Source organism: Stegodyphus dumicola, chromosome 10, assembly GCF_044657685.1.
Source record: "Stegodyphus dumicola isolate Sdum_Otavi_A_Nest chromosome 10, ASM4465768v1".
Lineage (NCBI taxonomy): Eukaryota > Metazoa > Arthropoda > Arachnida > Araneae > Eresidae > Stegodyphus > Stegodyphus dumicola.
The window spans coordinates 184,443,165-184,464,678 of NC_140777.1; the positions used below are offsets into that span (position 1 = coordinate 184,443,165).

Below are 21,514 nucleotides of genomic sequence, written 5' to 3' on the forward strand. Positions count from 1 at the left end.
TTTTCCAGCTTAGCTTTGTTTTAATATTCTTCACACGCTGCACTGCACGGGGAATAAAACAATTTTATTTATAATTCTACTAACATTAACTATTTAATTACCAAATACGTAACGATATTCTGCTCGACAGAAGTTAATTATATAGATCGTTCGTCTTCTTTGAAAAATGATCGATATTATTCATAATTTTGCCCCAAATTACAATCGAAATCAATCATGAATATTATTTCCTTTTATTCTAAAGCGGTAAGAATATTCTTTTTAACCTTAGAAGCTTTTTTCCCGGAAGTCAGCAACCCCATTTGTATGCTATTATTCTCTGCTTGCACGAGGAACATCCTTCTAAATTTGAAACAGCTTTTCAATGAAAGGACACAGTTTAACGAGTAAAACACAGAAGTGTTCTGTCATCAATCTTTTCGTATTTTGACAAAGATTAATCAATCCATTTATAAAATATTACCCTAAGCTAACTCTCAGAATACACAGAAAAATATATTCTTAAGTCACTAAACCAGCTGCTTAAATACTTACTGTTATTCGCGATTTATCCCACATACAGAACTTAATTTAAAATTCAGGAACAGAAAAACAATTTTTAACCCCCACCCTAATGCAGCGAAAACGAAAAGAGGTAACTGATGGTTTAATTGGGTATGTTCTGTGCAGAGTAAGGTTGTATCAGAAACACATAGTGAATAAAACTTACAAGGAAGGAAATTAGGAATGCACTTCCTACCAATTTCAGCTGGTATTGCGATGGAAATACTGCTCATTTGAAGGCGTGTTTTTAAGGAATAAACTCTGTTAATTTTCAGATAAGAGCCGAGGGAATTTGTCTTCTAGGTAGGGAGACGAGGAGGAGACGATTTTCTGTTTTGACAGCTGGTGAAAGAACAAGTAGCATTAATGCAGGCAAAATAGCATTAATGCTTTTAATGCTGGTTTTAACATTGACGCAGGCAGAATAAACTAAACAAACGGTGTAATTTCTTGGGATATTCTTTAAACACTTGTAGTTATAAACAACGATATTTTTCTGTTGGATCTGAAATATGAGCTATTTCATGAAAGCAGAGGTCTTGGTACAAATATGTTGTGTCAGAAAATTAGAATTATCTCACTGAAATGTGTCCAGCGTCCAAAATTTTACATTTATAAAACTACTAAACGAAAAGGATTCAAATTTAAAAACAAAAATTTTGACTTCAATTTTATTCAATCAAGATATTTAGTTATTAAACAAAAAAAAAAAAAAAAAAAAAAAAAAGCTTAGCTACTTTCTTTACCTATTTTCGTTTAATTTGAATGCATCAATTTAGAAATACAAACGTAAATCCATATCCTCTTCATTTTATTAGTCCAATGGAAACTTTGTCCCTGAGGAACTATTGTTTTCGCTTTGCTATTTTCCGTCGAATCACTCTGAATGTCCATTTCACTTTACAAACTGTTGGCGCCCAATATTTTTGCCCTGCATTATATTTGAAGAAATTAAATAATGAAGAATCTACATAAACGTATGTTTATTTATCGCATTGTGATAAAATAACGGTACCGAAAGCTATCCAATTTTGAATGACGTTATCCTGCTGCGAATAATGGACATCTAGAAGTTTGGAATTTGTTTTGCTGTCGATTTCATATTTTGTAAAACTTTAAGAAAATTTTTATTAACAAACTGAAGGATTTCAAAGTGAGCCATGGCAACGTTGTACAGAAAATTATTTTTATTTCCAGCTCGCGAGACTGTGTATCGGAAATACTAAAGATAGGCCTATCTTTAGAATTAATATTTATTTATTAATGAATTATTTTGCGATATTGCTGCTGTTTCATATTTAAAATTATTTTGCGATATTGCTGTTGAACTGAATTTTATGGTTTAAGTGCAAAGAACATAATATTTAAAAAAAATCTTAAAGGTTTCAGATTTAAATTACGGCCAAAAGGGGCTTTTTTTTTTTTTTTTTTTTTTTTTTTTTTTTTTTTTTACATTTTGTCTGTTACCTTTATTTATTATATATCACGTTCTTCGCACTTAAACCATAAAATTCAGTTCATCAGCAATATCGCAAAATTCTTTTAAATTGAACCTTTCTTTAGAATTTCCTATATGCAGTCTCACTCGCTGGAGATAAAAATGCTTTTTCTGTATGAAATCCTTCAGTTTTTTAATGAAAAATTTGTTAAAGTTTTACAAAATATGAAGTCGATCATAAAACAAATTCCAATTTTCAAATTTGGACTTCCACATGCCCATATTCGTAGGAGGATAACGTCATTGAAAATTCGAAGGCTCTAGGTACCGTTGTTTTGTCACAATGCGAGAAATACTCGTATATATATATATTTATGCAGATTTTTCATTATTTAATATCTTCAAATATAATGCAGGACTCTAACATTGAGTGGCAACAGTTTGAAAAGTGAACCGACATTTATAGTGAACCAACGCAAAATTGCAAAACGAAAACAATAGTCTTTCAGGGACAAAGTCCCTTTGGACTAATGAATAAAGACAACAAACAAAATGTTAAGCCTTTGTTGCATATAAATAATATGGAGAAGTTAAACGAAAATGTTTGTGTTTTTCCCACTTAAAATAGCCTTAGTAATAATAAAAAAAATCAATTTTATTCTAATTACCTTTTAAATAATTGCTGCAGTTTGTCCACTACAGTGGACAGCATGCATATACGTACATGTATAAACATATCTTTTGATTATTTTTTAAGCATCTTGATGGTGAAAACGATAAAAACAATCAGATTTTCCATCAATACACAAATACACTTTACATTTAATGCATGAATATGTTCATTGTGTGATTTCTTCTCAACAATTTTTTGCAAACTCACATTTAAAATAATATGTCTAAAATTACTAATCGTATAAGATAGTATAAGATGAATGAATAAAAAATGACAAATGATAAAAAATGACAGTATAAGAAATTGTAGGTCATATTATGCCATGTTTACTATGAGAAATCGTACTAACCTGGAAACAGAAGTAGCAGCCATTTCCCCAAATAGCAATACTTTTTCCAGTGATGCTGTGCTGCCTTGTATGATTGATAATTGAAAGTTCTAATGATATACAATGAATAAACACAGGAACGGAATCTGTTAAGGCATTTACAGAAGAGTAAAAAAATTTTAACTTTTGTCCACTAGAATGGACATTATGCAACAAAGGGTTAAACAAAATGCTCCTTTGGACGTAATTTAAATTCTGAAAGATTTCAGATTTTAGCATTTGTTTTTATTTTATTGATTGATTATTAATAAATCCATATCCCCTTAATTTTATTCTTAAAGAATGCTGGCCACCATGACGAACAAGGCCACAAGCTTTATGGAGCTCACAACAAGCACGGAGGACACGAGTACGGTCATGGTGCACACGAAAAGTCTGGCTACGCACACCACGGCTACGGCAAACAAGACCACGGAAAGCTCGGCTACGCTTCAAGCTACGGAGGTGGACACTACGCTGCACCTATTGCTCCTGGCTATGCCCACAAGGCCGTCGTAGCTCCACTGCCAGTATATGCACACAAGCCTGTTGTAGCTCCACTATCAGCATACGAACACAAGCCTGTTCTAGCTCCCTTACCGGCATATGAACATAAGCCCGTCGTTGCTCCATTGCCAGTATATTCACACAAACCTGTTGTGCCAGTATATCAACCCAAAGTTGCCATTCCGATCTATGAAGAGAAACCATTAGCGCCTGGATATTACTCATACCACCATTGATTCTGGTAAGTTCTCGTAAAATGTAATTTATAAATATTTTTCAAAATACAAATTTTAAAAATAAATCATAAAAAATGGGTGAATTTTATTTGAAAGGAGCCTAAATTTTGAATTCTGGAAGAAGGAAATAATAAAGTTTCATAAAAAGAATTTATATTAATAAATATACACCAAATTAAATTAACATGAAGGAGCTAAAATTTTGAGAGTTAATTTTTTAAAAACTACACTTTAAAAACCACTATTTTTGCAAAACTCGGCAGTTCGGTATCATTTGAGTAGTAGAATCGAAATATGATAAAAAAGTGGGTATGTTATTTCAGAAAATGTCCGATTTTTTATCAAAATATTTATGTTAGAATAATGGCATATATTAATCGAATATATATCCTAAATCGCGCTTTCGAGAAATGGAAAAGCAAGTAAAATTTCGACAATCGGTCAAGTAGAACGGGAGATATAGAACTGTCCCTCCCCCCCTTTTTTTTTTGCAAGGTGTACCATATCGATTCAAATTTAAGGTGGCTTTTTTCTCCTTTGGGAAACCCTATTAAAACTGTACTTGACATTTTATATCTAGTAAAAGAACTAATTTTAAATTAACTAAAACTAATTTTAATTAACTACAACAACTAATTGACATTTTATATCTAGTAAAACAACTAATTTTAAATTAACTAAAACTAATTTCAATTAACTAAAACTAATTTCAATTAACTAAAACAACTAATTGACATTTTATATATAGTAAAACAAGATTAAAATTTTAGAATCGTCTCCTACTTGAACCTTCTTGTATTTCGTCCAGTGTGGTAAATAAAATGTTAATGAAGCCAAACGTAAAACTACAAACTACTCTAATTTCATAGATTGCGCGTGCCTATAAGTTTTTCATAATGTAACTGAAATAATAATTTTAACACAGGAATGTTTTCTTTTTATCTGTTGAGCATTTTACGTTTAAAAATTAAATACCACTGCAGCAAAACATTTGCATTAATGCTTTCTTTATATCGGATATAACATAATTTCATGCAACGATACGGGTCTAATTATACATGACTCTATAATTATCTCTTATTATATACCTCTAATTATACACGAATTTATCTCAACAAACTGTCAATACATGATATATTATCTCAGTAATTCTACTGTTTTTTTGTTACGTAAGCAAAAAAAATCACTCCATTATTTCAGATGTTGAAACGCTATTGATATAATTTGAAGCTAATATTTTAACAATTTAAAACTGCATTCTGATAATTAAGTTAGTAATCAGAGTCAAACATATATCTGCTTTCAAATCCTAAAGCGACTTTCTTCACGCTCCAGTTATTTTAAAGGTTAAGTGAGGAAATAATCTTAGGTGCTCTTCATATTTTTGTGTTGAACAGATAACAATTCTTTTAAACAGATTTAATTACGAAATTATCCATAAAAAGAAAGCAATTTTCAATAGCATTTGATGCCAGAATAACACTTAATGCTTGAACTAGTGTTAATATATTTAAATAAGATAGGAAATATATGTCGTAGGTTGTTTTCTTCAGTGCTAAATTACTTTCATTTGTAATACATTTAAGAAAATTATTTATTATATCCAAGAGATTTTTTTTTTCTTATTAACTTCTCACCGCTCACCAAAATATTTTATTAAGTGCAATCAAGCGTCAATTTTGTAAATTGTAAATATGTTGCTTAAAGGTTTTGTCCTCAACCTTGAGCAACACACATAAGCATGTCTACAATAGCTTTCGTCAAAGCTCTTACTGCACAAGATTTCTTCCCACCCGAAAAAAAATTCTGAAAGGTTTCAGATTTTAAATTGCGTCCAAAGGGGCGTTTTTTAACGTTTTGTGTGTTACCTTTTAATAAATATCATATTCTTCGTACGCAAACCATAAAATTCATTTCGCAAAATAATTTTAAAATGGGCATATCTTTAGAATTTCGATACACAGTCACGCGGGCTGGAGATAATTTTTTTTCCGTACAGTGTTGCCATTGCTCGCTTTGAAATTGTTTAATTTTTATTCAAAATTAGATAAAAGTTTTAAAAAATATGAAATAGGTAATAAAACAAATTCCAAATTCGAGCTTCCAGATGGCCATATTCGGGTGGAAACGCATGTTATTCAAAATTGGATGGTTCTAGGTACCGTCGTTTTATCACAATGCGAGAAATATACATACATTTATGCAGATTCTTCATTATTTAATTCCTTTAACTACAATACAGAGCGATAATATTGGGTGGTAACAATTTGAAAAGTAAATCAACGCAAAATGCGAAAATGAAATTAATGGTTATTTTTGGCCAATTGCCCCTGTGAACTCAGAATTATGTTGATCATCTTTAAACGCATGTAGCCTTCTAAAAATCAGTATAATGCTGAATTTTACCCGATTTTAAAGGTGAGTGATAATTTGCAAAGGTGATGCAAAGGTTTAAGATGATGATAAGATGTTTACACACCGGAATTAGTATGATTTTTGGAATACGCACCTTTTATAGTATTTTAAGTTATTGGAATGTACTTCGTAATCGTTTTTATTTTGGGCAACCTTTTTCTTCGATTTCTTTAACTTCTGCACGAAAAGCCACAAACCAAACACAAATGTCGAGGCAATTTCCGGATATGAACCTTGTCAATATCTCGGTAGTTTATTTCAATTCATTGTTTTCTCCCATTCTTCTAACATCCGAATGAATGGACAATAACAAGGATACAACGTTTTGAAATCGATGATGCTTCTAAATATTATTTTACTTATTTTCGTCTTATATATGAGGAAGTTTTGTATTGATTTTTAATATACAAAACATACTTGCAGTTGACTTTTACGATAACTACATGCACACTGATTTATGTTTTAATCTCTATATAATAATTATTTATGTATCTTTGACAGAGAAATTAAAATAGTTTAATAAACTTATGAGTTATTTAAAATAGTTTTAACGGCTATATTTATAGTAACTGAAATAAGACTGTAACAACTGATATGTATACCGTCATTAATAGTAATGTTTTAGCAGCAGTATAGCAATAATTCATCAAGTCCAAGGTTTAAGTTTATTTAATGTTACCATAGCAGATATACAAATTTTCAACTTATCATAAACCGGTATATGGTAAATCGAACATAAACATATTATAGGGTAATCAGCATCATAGAATCCTTTTCATTATGAAATTACGGTTTAATAAAAAAAATAAGTATAAAATAATAAACATTAAGAAAACGATCTTAAAAAAATCTGAAAGCTTTCAGATTTTATATTACGCCCATAGGAGCGTTTGTTTACCATTTTATGTGTTACCTTTATTTATTAAATATCGTTTTATTCGCATTTAAACCATAAAATTCAATTCAATAGCAATATCAAAAAATATTTAAAAGTATATATCTTTACAATTTCGGATACAGAGTCTCGCGCGCTGCATATTAAAAAAAATTTTTTTCGTACAGTGTTTCTACTGCTGACTTTGAAATCAACGAGTTTCTTAATCAAAAGCTCAATAAATGCTTCATAAAATAGGAAAAAAGATAATAAAACAAATTCCAAATTTGGGTTTCCAGATGCCCATATTCGAATGGAGGACTCCGTTATTCAAATGTGGATGGCTGTAGCTACCGTCGGTTTATCACAATGCGAAAAACATACATACATTTATGCAGATTCTTCATTATTTAATTTTCTTTTAATATAACACAGGGCTCTAACATTTCACAGTTTGTAAAGTGAAATGGCCATTTAAAGTTTTCAACGGAAAATGCCCAAACGAAATCAATATCCTTTTCTGGGCAAATTGCCTATTTGGGCTAAAAAGATGGCGATGACATACCGAAAGCTTAAAAAACGTATTATTTTGTTTTAACAACTGCTGGAAATTCAAGCTATGCTTACTTTTCAACGTTTTTACAATATCTAGTTTACGTATAATACCTACTATTTAGAGGGAAATGTTAACAAATCGGATTTATCTACATTTGATTAATGGATTTAAATTTATATCTAAATGTTTCAGCATAAGTTACATTTTATTATAATGCAAACACATAAAATCTAAAATGTATCGGTGCAAAACTCAGTATCATTCTCACTTTTCTCCCTAATTTATTTATTATACGATAATTTCATAAGAAATAATTATTGCATGCTGATTTTACCATTATATGATATTGTTTAAAACAAAAATGGCCAATCTCTGATATTTACCAAGTGCAAATTAAAATAAATTCAGTCTGATTAATATTTTGTTTTCCATATACCTTCTTCATATATTGCATTCTCTATAAATATATTATACATTTTGATTTGAAATACTTCATTTCAGATAGTTCAAAAAATATTAACCCAGAATCAACGGCATTTTCAGCATTTGATAAATGAAAGTTTGAAATTATTTTATGTATAGATTACGAACTCACATTCTAAGCAAGACAAATCATGCTACCAACTTAAATGCTTATAATACTCATACGCGTAGTGAGAGTCCTCCACAGAAATTGCAAATATTTTTAAATGTAGTTTGTGACAAAAAACTATATTTTAAAACTTCGACTCAACTAGGGAATGTGATTACAGCTCATTTATTAATCCCCAAAGGGCGCAATTCACCCATAAGGACTATTAATTTCGTTTTGGCATTTTCCGTTGGTTCACTATCAATGTCGGTTCACTTTTCAAATTGTTGCCACTGAATATTAGAGCCCTGCATTATATTTAAAGAAATTAAATAATGAAGAACCTTCATAAATGTATGCATGTTTCTCGCATTGGGATAAAACGACGGTACCTAGAGTCCTCAAATTTTGAATAACGTACCTTTGCATCCGAATATGGGCCAAACTCAATGATTTCAAAGTGAGCAATGGCAACACTGTACAGGTGAAAGAAAAAAACATTTTTATCTCCAGCGCGTGAGACTGTATATCGGAAATTCTAAAGATAGGCTCCTTTTAAAATTATTTTGCTATATCGCTGTTGAACTGAATTTTGTGGTTTATGTGCGAAGAACATGATATTTAGTCAAGAAAGGTAACACACAAAACGTTAAAAAAAATGTGAATTGGCTTTGGGGTAATGTAAAATCTGAAAGCTTTCAGATTTTTTATATTTTTTCTCTTATGAATTTATACTTTCGGTAGATAATTTTTTTATTTTATTAATATTTACGATGTTTCGATAAAGCATTAGTAATCGATCAAGCGCAGTGAAAAACCACACAATAATCAAACGTTCACAGAACATGAAAAATTATAATATTGTTGCGTGCGTACGGGTTCGTAATAGATCGAATGCACGAGTCCGATAAAAAGGTTAATAAAATTTATTCTTATCAAAAGAAATATAACAAATTGCTTAAATTTTCGTCAGAGATATTCATACAAGTGTTCAAAGTATAACGCAATATAATCAGTAGCTACACTTTTAAATACAAAAAAAAAAAAAAAAGTTAAAACACAGCACAGTTCAAAGATAAAGCTAATTCGGATTCGCAGTTCGCACGGAACTAAACAAACCGCATTAACAGTTGTAAAGACATTAGGTTATTTTTAAAGCAGGAGTGATGAAAAACGAGCAACACCCTCACCGGGAATCGAACCACGGACCTCTGGAATACTCGTCCAGGGTACTGACCACTACACTACCAAGGCCTGCTAAGAAGGAGGGAGAAATACCTTATACAGTAACTAAGCAATTAAAGTAAGATGTCTCTCTGCGGCTTTTTAATGCTGTCAACTGGTCGCGAGAGAGTTCTAGTAATTTCTTTGCTTCTCGAGATTTCTAGAAACCAACAAGAGGATGGAATTACGGTTACTGCTAACACAATAGTCAATTACATTTATTGTTTCAATACAAATAAAAGAAGTATACATTTATCCAGTGTTAAATGCACGTGCTATTGTATTTTTACTTTTTCCGAGTAGCTTTGTCTTAAAAAAAAAGTCTCGTGCTGCATTGCACGGAGAAATAAAACAATTTTAATTATAATTCTACTAAAACTATCTAACTGAATACAAAATTCATAACAATATATTCTTGCTATTCTGACAATTTCAAGAATCATTTTTCTCATAGTATTTAACAAGGATGATCTACTCTGCGGACTGAAAATACCTCCTTGGTCTCCTGACAACAACGTGCAAAGAAGAACGTGTATCAGCTGCCAGCTGTTCTCAGAAAGGGGTACGTACGAGCAGCCAACAGCAAGTTGTTGACAAGAGGCCTTCCGTTGCCATTAAGAAGCGGTGTGTAAATTGTACAACATGTGTGTTGCGAACAAATAAAGTACTTAAGTTTTTTAAAATGTGTTTTTATTTAGAAACAATTTCAATAATCTGTCAAATATGAATCTTCTAGAATGCAAAATTATAAAGTCAGTGGCATAAAAATGTCTTTGTGTGTATAAGGTAACTCACTGTGTTGCTGTTCCACGAAGACTTTGCAGAATTCGAATGTCCATCTTCTCAGTAAAACGTCATTACAAAAAAAGGTTGTGAAGGGTCATTGCTTATCCGTTCCTTTTGCTTATTACGCTGCATTAATTTCAAAAATACGTTTAATGCTTTGGCAGCCTTACACGGAGTAAATCTGCTGTTGGTGGTGGTGCTTATTGCTGACTTGTCTGGCATAGTCAGCTCAAGCCCACGAAGTTCCTCGTGGCAATGAGCGCAAGATTGCGCCTGTCGTTGGCAACAGCCCTGAGCACCTTACAGGTCACAGTGCCATTTGGCTCAGATCCGCCCCCAATTCTGATGGGAAGCACCCCCGGGAAGGACGGGTCAGAGGGTCTCCCACCCTTCTTCCCTTCCACCAAACCACACCAGAAGACTTTCCGTCTCGCTGCATATTTAGAGTACCGCCTTGCCGCACAGACACTATACATTTACAAACGTCCATGCCTTCTTCGGGATTTTAACGCGGGCCCTTCGGTATGTAGTCAGCGACGGTAACCACTATACCGGTTGGGCGGTAAAATAAATGTAGTGAAACTTTATTTTCTCGTTACGTATTACAGCTTTTGACACTAGCGGAGATTTTCACAACTGGATCTTGTGCTTCTTTAATCTATCTATCAAATTCATCTTGTAAAAAATATAGCTATTCTCTAGCTATATTATAAGCTTATAAGCTCATAAGGTATATAGCTTTATAAGCTACACAAGCTATAGCTTAGGGCCCTCACTTTCTTGCCCCTCCCTCCAAAAAAAATTAAAACATTGCATATAGTATTAAAAAAAAAAAGAAAATCTGAAAGGTTTCAGATTTTAAATTACTTCCAAAGGGGCGTTTTTTTAACGTTTTGTCTGTTACCTTTACTTATAAAATATCATATTCTTCACACTCAAACCATAAAATTCAATTCAAGAAAAATATCGCAAAATAATTTTAAAATGAGCCTATCTTTAAAATTTCCGATACCCAGTCTCGCGCGCTGGAGATAAAAATTTCTGTACAACGTTGCCATGGCTCGCTTTGAAATCCTTGAGTTTGTTAATCAAAAATTCGTTGAAGTTCTACAAAATATGAAATCGATCATAAAACAAATTCCAAATTTCGGCTTCCAGATGCCCATATTCGCAATAGAATTACGTCATTCAAAACTGGATGGCTCTAGGTACCGTCGTTTTGTCACAGTGCGAGAAACATACCTAATACAATGATGCAGATTCTTCATTATTTAATTTCTTCAAATATAATACAGGGCGATAATATTGGGTGGCAACAGTTTGAAAAGTGAAACGGACATTCAGAGTGATTCGATGCAAAACGAAAACAGTAGTCCCTCAGGGACAAAGCCCCTTTGGAATAAATATAGTATAAAAGATTTATAAAGGGCTCCATATCTCAAATAGCTTAGGGCCTTATTAAGTCTAAATCTGGCTCTAATCACGTCATAACAGGCGGTACAGCAACCCAGTGGATGGTAAGAGTTTTATATCTCTGGTTAAATATAAAGAGATTTCCACGATTTCTGCAAAGTTGAGTAAAATTTACGCATGCTGAATTTTGCCTGGCTCGTGTCTAGCAAATCTACATATTTAGGTCTAGAAATCTACATAATCATCTTTCCCTTTGGCCAATGAAACATTCATTCTAAAAACCCTTTTAAATTTAATTTTGTTCTATAGATTTAATAATTCATCACATGCTGTTGATGATGATATGAATTGTGTTATGAATTTCAGAATAAATGATAATCCTAATCTTTTAACTTTTAATATTCAGAGCAAAAATGTATTTTCAATAAAAATATCGGTGAATCTTTACATTATCGCAACTTGGCGATTTTTTGGCGAAACTTTGGCGACCAAACAGCAACCTGCCAGTTTTTTTTTTTTTTTTTTTGGACGCCATTTTGTTTTAAGGAAGTAAAGGCATTTTTTTTTTTTTTTTAACTCAACAATTTTTCCAACAATATGCCAGCCGAATTACGCTTATACTAGAACTTTTATGGAACAAAAGTGCTTAATCATGCCGAAGATTAGGTTCGAAATTGGAAGAAAGTGTAGAATCGTCCACTGCTTGCCGCGTTTTTAAGAATTGCATATACGCAGTATCCATGTACACGTCAACCTATTTTCACTTAAAAAAAGATATCCCAGAATTGTGTAAAAATGGCATTGCGCACACTCTTGACTTTATTCGTGTACACATCGACCTATTTTCACTTAAAATGTCAAAGAAAATTGACAAAAGTCCAATTCTTCTTACTCTTGTAAAAAGCGCCAAACAAATAAGTGGGCGATTCTGCACTTTAGCAGCGAAATTGTTTCTAAGTGCTTATTAGCTAAAATCCCCATTGGAATTTTCCGGAGAATGTCACATGACATGTCTCATGATCTCTCATTTCTCTGAGACAAAATACACTGTGATTCGAACTGTGTACTTCTCAGATTATTGCTAAAGTCCTAGCTAGTAACCTTTATCGCCTTACCAAAATGTCGCCAAACTACCAGTTACCATATTCTAAAGATTAGCCAACATATCAATTCTTGCATATGGGAATTCTCAAGCCAATCCCTCGGGAATATAACGATCTCGATTTCAAAGTCTTAATCATCTTCAACTCTTTCGCAAAATATCCGTTCAGAAGTTCTGGAGAATGATAAATATGCTTTTAACTTTAAGACTTGATTTTGAATTTTGCTGAAAGTGCATCCAAGTGTAAAAATATCCACCAGAAATAAATGGAGTAAGAACTTTGAGTATAGCAGTTACAAGTTGGATTTTATTTTTTATGTGAAAAATTTTGAAATTTCAAAATAAGTAAATCTATATAAAAAAATTCTCAAAACTTTCAGAGTTTACATTACGCATAGCGTTTCTCTAACACTTTGTATGTTACCTTTATTTATTAAATATAATATTCTTTGCACTTAAACCGCAAAATTCAATTCAACAGCATGTAGATTTCCTCACTTTGTAAATGCTAAGTTATTGTTGAATGTGAATAATCTTAAGAACTAGTAAGCGAATAATCGCTTGAGCTCATGCAACAAGAAACAACAAGATGGAAGGGTAAATAACCCTTTATAATTCAGATAAGATTTAACAGAACTCCGTCTTGGAGTGTACAATAAAACCCGACACTTGGGCTTGAACTTAAGAGGCTAAGAAGTAAACTAAAACTAATTTAAACTAAAGAGATATAGCCGAAGCTATCCGGATTCTAACCGAGTTGGCCCTTTAACGCTAATTGACTGCGAAGTTATCAAGGGCCTGAGTATGGCCGAGCGTAATAACAGCTTTGAGAAAGAGTAGCCCAAAAGGCGGACTCACGCTAATCAGAAACTCTGATTCTGTCCAACTCAGCAAGTAGAACGTCGTGGTTAAATACCGCTCTTCCTCATTATGCATTCAGACGTGATTCTAAAACTACGTCCTGGCCGGAAGTAGTAAATTAAAGTTAAGAATTTGACAAGAGAGAAATTTAACTCAAAATTTAACCTGTTAATAAAATTAACATAATCCTTACAAGACGTATCGCGAAATAATTTTAAAATGAGCAAAGCTTTAGAATTTCCGATAGACAATCTCGCGCGCTGGAGATAAAAATAGATAATATTTTTTTTTCCGTACGCTGTTGCCATGGCTCGGTTTGAAATCGTTGAGGATGTAAGGTTAATCTAAGTTTTTAACAATTTTCTTTAGTTACAGCTACTTTCCTGTTCCTTCTAATTTGAGCTTACAAATTTCAAGCCAGAGGGTGTTTTTAGAATAGAGTTTAATGTAAATGAAAGAAGCGCAGTATTTAAGTCGAAGTTATAATCCTTATTTTGAGTAATAAAAGGTTGTAGAGACATTTGGTTAATTGGAAAAGCCGGAGTGATGAAAAATTAGCAACCGCCTTCGGGAATCGAACTACAGACTTCTGGAATACCGGCCCAGCGTGCAGAACCACTACACCACGAAGGCACACTACGAAAGTGGGAGAAATACCTTATAAGGTAATTAACCATTGAGTTTATGTTTCTGTTTTCTGACCTAAAGCCGATTATTCGCTTACCAGTTCTCGAGGTTCCACACGCATAGCTCTAAATCCAAGGTTGAAAGCCTATAAGTGTTAATCAAAAATTCGTTAAAGTGTTACAAAACAAGAAATCGATAATAAAGCGAATTTCAAAATTCAAATTTGTGCTTCTAGATGATCACATTCGATAGAAAATTACGTTATTTAAAATTCGATAGCCCTAGGTACCGTTGTTTTATCCCACTGCAAAAAACACACATACATTTATGGAGATTCTTCATTATTTAATTTCTTTAAATATCACACAGGGCATTAATATTGGATGGCAGCAATGCGAAAAGTGATTCAGCCTTTTAAAGTTTCAACGCGAAATGCCAAAACGAAATTAATAGTCTTTCAGGGCAAATTGCCCCTTTGGACTACTAACATTGCCCCTTTGGACTAATAACATAATAAAAAGCACGTTCAAAACAAAGTTGAGGGAAATATGAGGGAATATTCATGTCTCACAAAGATTAAAATGCGATGGAATGGAGCAATGGTATTAAAATTCAATTCATGAAGCTATTTCTCAAAATCTAGTGAACAAGTGGGTCAGGGATGATACGAGGAACAATGCGTTCTTGATTACGAAAGAAATGTCATCCATTATTCTGAGACTCGGTAAGTTCTGTTTAAGTTTGATTCCAACAGTAGATTCAGTACTGCCTACCATTGGGAGAATCGTTAATTCACGTAAAGTGAAAAATCTTTTACCTCTCGTTTAATAACTAAACTGATGAGGTAAATTTATTTTAATAGAGTATTTATTATTTAGTTAAGGGGACATGTGACATATTGACGGGGGAAATGCAACCATTTCGGGACAAAAGTTATTATGTTATAACTTTTCTCAAAATAAACGTGTCCTCTAAATTCCTCTTTTTTATTTAAATTATACAGCTTGTAGATCACATAAAATGCAAATTTAAAGCTTAATGTTTTTAAAAATCAGTTGTTTAATTTCTCTTACATTTAACGAACCTTTTGTGACAGCGTGCTAGTTTAGTATACCTTTCTTAACCTCTACGTCGTCCGTAACATGTGTAGCGTGTTCAAGTGAAACTTCTGCAGGGCGGCCGTAACGCGATTCAAGCATTCTTCAACATTTTAAAACGCTTTCTAAATGTTTACGTGTTTTGAGTTTTGTTTGTTCTAATACCTCCTAGAGGGCAGTACTCATCAGACATTCTATTTCTAACTGAATCCCCCCCCGGGTTTTATGAATATTCGCGCCATTTTACATGAGATACAAGACGGTGAGAGATCTTCGACGTTTACTCAGCTGAAAAAGAGAAAATATGAGGTTGTGAATTGGAAAGACAAGAAGGATATACGTTTCATGAGTATAGTCCATAATAACTGATTATGGATTGATGATGATTGATGTTGAAAGACGGAAAAGAACTGTAAAATAACCAATAATTGTAATTACAACAGCAAAATGGGAGGAGTGGATCGCCTGGATCAGATGTTATCAAATTAATCCTGCTGTTAGAAATATGCAGAGATATTATTACTTTTCCATTATGCTTTATTTTCTTATAATTTACTTAATACTCATATACATTCATCCACTACGAAAGTTATGTATGGAAAGTTATGTATGCACAGAGAAAACAACATTACACGCTGCGAAAAACAAAGGGCCCCGCTGGGGAGGACAGGAGAAGACGGCGAAAGGGTTACAAAATACTGCATCAAACTCCTTCAATTGTTGTATGACGGTTATATCATTTAAGAACAATAAGTAGTATTTTAAATTTTACTTAAAAAGAAAAATATTAAAAATAAATTAGTAAAATGTTTTGAAAATCAGAGAAAAAATGGTATTAAATTTTTATTATATCCAAAACTAATGACCATAAATTTTATATCCTGCGCAGTTTCGAAAAAATAGTTAAGATAAACAACTGCGGAAAATTTAAACCTTCAAGGCTAAATAATAGTTTTCATAAAAAAGGCACCGGGGAAAAAAAAAAAAAAAAAAAAAAATGTTTTTGAGAAAAACTGAAAAAAAACATTTAAACACTAACAATTTGTAAAAAAATCATTTAAATATTTTCCTGCGCCATAATCATCTCTTGAACTGGCATTTCTGTATCTAGTTGTTTTGGTTTTATTAACTTATGTTTTTTCTGGCTATTTTAGGAAGCTTTTGGTAAGCGAGATGGGTCTCACGAATTCTTTGGCAATCTGTTTTCGCAAAAACTTTACCGTATAAAATCCTGGTTGCATTCCTAATAATTCCATTATTTATTGCGGCATCATTAAAACATATTACCGCATCTAATAAATATAATTTTAATGTGATGATACTCACAATAACAGTTTTTGTTATGCGTCTCCAGATGCAATTATTAAAACTTTCATTCGGGTTTTGAGGTGTTGTTGTTCACTTGTCTGACGTATACTGTCTGGCGTATAGCAGCGCAAGGAGCACCTGTCTTTGGCAGCAGCTCCTTACAGGTAACAGTGTGATTTAGCTCAGTTCCGCCCCCAATTTTGATGGAGAGCACCCCAGGGGGGCCGGGTCCGAAGGTCTCCCACCCTTCTTTCCCTACCAGCCACCTCTCGAGAGGACTTTCGGATCGCCGCAAATTTCGAGTGCTTCAATGCCGCACGGACACTATATATTTACAAACATCCATGCCTTCTCCGGGATTCGAATCCGGGCCCTTCGGCACAGCATACCACCTGCTTATTTAGAGTAAATATTAGGTGTCCCCCTCACTTCTACATAACATAACATAACATAACCAGTATACCGGTTGGGCGGCGGGTTTTGATTTCCTCCATAAATGCAATTTAACAGTAGTTTTTTTGTCAGAGAGACTTCTAAACACCCAGCTAATAAAACAGGCTCTAACAAAGAATGTTTATGAACATGCTTTTTACCAGCTGATATGTCTTTATTGTTGCCACACAAGACATCTGTCCCTTCTTAGGTGGTGGGCTTGCTAGTGCTTGTGTACATTTTTAATGGATTGGATTATTCAATTATGGCAAAGCACACGAGAGCTATCCGCCTAAAGGGAGGGATGCCTTCGTGGAGAACTTTCTAAGGGCAACTGGCTCGTATACACGTTACACATGGGGAAAACCACGAAAACGCCCATGCAGCTACCCCGTCCGCGGGATTCGAATATCGGACCGAACTACCAGTGTTCAGCGTCTTTACCGCTCGGCCGCTGGTGGGCTTACATTTTTAATGAAAGATTTGGTCTTAAATTTTGAAACCTGGATAAATTATATATTTTTGGAATCATCTCAGGCTACTTCATTTTTTAGCCCAAAATTGAAAATTTGAAAATTTTTGTCATAAATTCGAAACAACATTAATAAACATAAATTCGAGAGAGTGGTCATGTGCTTTGTCACAGCAGCAGCAAAGTGATGTTTGTTAATTAGCAGGGAAGATCCTAAATTCGTGTCTTGATGGAAGCAAGCATTTGTATCAGATTCTAAATAAACTATAACGCTTTAAACCGAAATAGCAAAAATGTTTGTCTCGAGACGCTCTATTATTTAAAAAAAAATTCTGTTTCTAGCCCAATTAGAACAGGAGATGCATAGGGGTGTCTGAACCCCTTCAAAAGTCACTAATTTCCAACGGTTTTTCCGATTCCAGTCGAAGAATCCCGAAATTCTTCTGACACGAAAAGCTCTCCAAAATGCTGTAAATGGATTTTGAAAAAGATTTTAATTTTCCTGAATCATTTGTTTCTTAAAAATATATTTTATCATTTAAAATAAGAATAAACTATTTGTAAAAAAGAAAATGCATAAATAAACACAAAAGAAAACCTGAAAGGTTTCAGATTATAAATTACGTCCAAAGGGGCGTTTTTATAACATTTTGCGTGTTACCTTTATTTATTAAATATCATGTTCTTCGCACTTAAACCATAAATTTCCGTTCAACAGCAATGTCGCAAAATACTTTTAAATTGAGCCTACCTTTAGAATTTCCTATACACAGTCACCTTAAATAAAAAAATGATTTTTCTGTACACCGTTGCCATCGCTCGCTTTGAAATCGTCGAGTTAGTTAATCAAAAATTCGTTAAATTTTACAAAATATGAAATCGAAAATAAAACAAGTTTCAAATTCCGAATTAGGCCTTCCAGATGCCCATATTCGCACGAGGATTGCGTTATTCAAACATGGGATGGCTCTAGATACCGTTGTTTTATCACAATGCGAGAAACATACGTATATTTATGCAGATTCTTCATTATTAAATTCTTTAAATATAATACAGGGTAATAATATTCGGTGGTAACAATTTGAAAAGTGGTACAAGGTTCCTCAGGGTCAAAGCTCCTTTGGACTAATAATTTCTAAAAATAATCTTTTGCCACAGGCGTTTTTTAGGCTAATTGCCATTTTTGGTATTATCCCATTTGTTGGAACAAATTATTCACGAAAAATGCGTTCTCGTCGAAAACAAAATCTAAATTATCTATAGTAAAGATTTTTCAAAATTTTGCTTCAACTAGGTAATGAATTTGCTCAAGCAAATGAAACATAAATCTAGATAATGTTTAAATATTCTTTTGAAATTTATACAAAAATATAAGAGTAGATACTGCGGCCATTACAGAAAAATAGCGTATACCTCGGAATAAAAATAAATTCTTATTTAAAGAAACTAAGTTTCATTGATAATACAAGGTATTTCTCCAGCCTTCTTAACATGCCTTCGTAGTATAGTGGTTAGCACGCTCGACGCGTATTCGAGAGGTCTGTGTTTCGAGTCCCGGCGAGGGCATTGCTCATTTTTCATCTCTCCTGCTTCAAAAATACCAAATGTCTCGACAGTGGCGCCCGAACTTAAAGGTTTACAATGTATACAATACTACAATATACTCTCTACAATATATCATAAATAATTAATGTTTAAAAAGAATTTAAATAATTGCTTCTAATTTCAACATATAATTACACTTTTAAAAGATAGAACAAAAGTCACAGCAAAATAAATCTAGATCAAATTTTTCTGAAGTGTTTGCAACCCATATTCTCTCGCGAGAGCTACAAGGAAAATTAATCATAAAATTAAAACGTTGGGAAATCCTTTTACACAATGTTAAAAGAGCCTGATATTCTCAATATAGTGTTAAAGATCTGAAGTATATTTCAGTAGAATAAACGATACTCCGACCATTTTTCTCCATGGTGATTCTTACACGACAGTTGAAGAATATTTTAAGTTCTAATTTACCACGTGATCGAGTAGCCATGGGAACAATAAGTACAACATATTACTTTCCGAATCTGAAACACGTTTTTAGATTTCACATCTTTCTATGATGTATACACGAAGAGATATCTTATTTTACGTAATGAAGATTTGGATTATGTAATAAAGATGGCAGACTGTTAATCTAGGATTTTATATTATTTTATGGGTAATTCTTATTATGAATGTAAGTTTTTTTATGAATTATTTCTTTTATCTTTATTAGTAACTATTACAAGCCAGCTGGTATTTAGCGGTAATTATCAACAACAAATTAATAAATAGTATTTAGTTTTTTTCTACTGAAAAATATTGTAAGGTATATCCTAAGTTTAAAACAGTTATTAGTACAAAGGAGCAATGTGCCCTGAAGAACTATTATTTTCGTTGTGGCATTTTGCGTTGGTTCACTATAAATGTCCGATTGACTTTTCAAGCTGTTGCCACCAAATATGACCACCCTCTATTACATTTACAGAAATTAATCAATGAAGAATCTGCATCAATGTATTTACGTTTCTCGCATTGTGATATAACAACGGTACCTAGAGCCATTCAGTTTTAAATAACGTACGTTTACACCCGAATGTGGGCATCTGAAAGCCCAAATTTGGAATTCGGAACTTGTTTTATTATTCATCTCATAAATGGTAAAACTTTTAACGATTTTTGATTAACAAACTCAACGATTTCAAAGCGAACCATGGCAAAACTCTATGGTGAAAAAAAAATTATTTCCAGGGCGCGGAGCTGTGTGTCGGACATTCTAAAGATACTCTCATTTAAAAATTATTTTGCGACATTGCTGTTGAACTGAATTACCTTTGAATGCTGATTTAATTTGGGTAAACCAAACCATTTAATGCTTTGGATTAAGCTTCTTGAAAATGCAGGAGTAAATTGTAACTAGTAATTTTCATGCTAATTACAATATGGATGAATCCTCTTTCTTCCACTATTGAACTACCTTCGAATTACCTTCGATTTTGAACGAAATGGCCCTAAATCTTAATCCTGTTAATGAAGAACTGACTTGTATGCATACATAGTTGGGCTTGTATGCATACATAGTACATTTATATAAAAAAATCTGAAAGGTTTCGGATTTTGAATCCAACAGGGCGTTTTTTAATATTTTAGTGTGTTACCTTCATTTATTAAATATCATGTTCTTCGCCCTTAAACCATAAAACTCAGTTCAAGAGCAATATCACAAAATAATTTAAAATTCAGCATATCCTTTAGAATTTCCGATACACAGTCTCGCGCGATGGAGATCAAAATAATTTTTCTGTACAACGTTGCCATTACTCGCTTTGAAATCCTTGAGTCTGCTAATCAAAAATTTTTTTAAGTTTTCTGAAATACGAAATCAATAATAAAACAAATTGAAAATTTCAAATTTGGGTTACCAGATCTCATATGCGCAGTAGGATTACGTCATTCAAAATTGGATGACTATAGGTACTGTTGTTTTATCACAATTTGAGACACATACGTACATTTATGCAGATTCTTCATTATTTAATTTCTTTAAATATAATACAGGACCATAATATTGGGTGGCAACAATTTGAAAAGTTGCAGAGACATCAGGTATTTTTTGGAAGCAGGAAAAAGGGAAAATGAACGGTCGCCTTCGCCAGAATTCGAACCACGGATCTCTGAAATAGCGACCCAGCGTGCAAAAACCACTACACCACGAAGGCACGCTAGAAAGGCGGGAAAAATACCTTATAAAGTGATACAGACTTTTAAAGTTTTCAATGCAAAATGCAAAAACGAAAACAATAGTCCCTCAGGGACAAATCTCCTTTGGACTAAAAAAGAGATACTTGCAGTTTCATTAGTATTTATTTATTACATTTTATAGAAAAGAAGATCACCAATAAGTTTTCCTGCGTAAATTTTTTTTTTCTGTTTTTGCTCATTTACTTCAACAAAAAATAATGATGATACCTAATCATTTTTTTAA

General features: G+C 32.8%; 1 protein-coding gene across 1 annotated transcript in view; it reads left to right on the forward strand.

The window, feature by feature from the left end:
- LOC118203765 (uncharacterized) overlaps nucleotides 1-10,087 on the forward strand; it is a 392,790-nt gene extending 382,703 nt beyond the window's left edge. Inside the window, exons 6-7 of the mRNA XM_085825986.1 lie at nucleotides 3,324-3,769; nucleotides 9,859-10,087. Of these exons, the coding sequence (XP_085682112.1) occupies nucleotides 3,324-3,764 (441 nt within the window). The 3' untranslated portion in view covers nucleotides 3,765-3,769; nucleotides 9,859-10,087. The remainder of the gene's footprint in view (nucleotides 1-3,323; nucleotides 3,770-9,858) is intronic.
- Nucleotides 10,088-21,514: the final 11,427 nt, after the last annotated feature.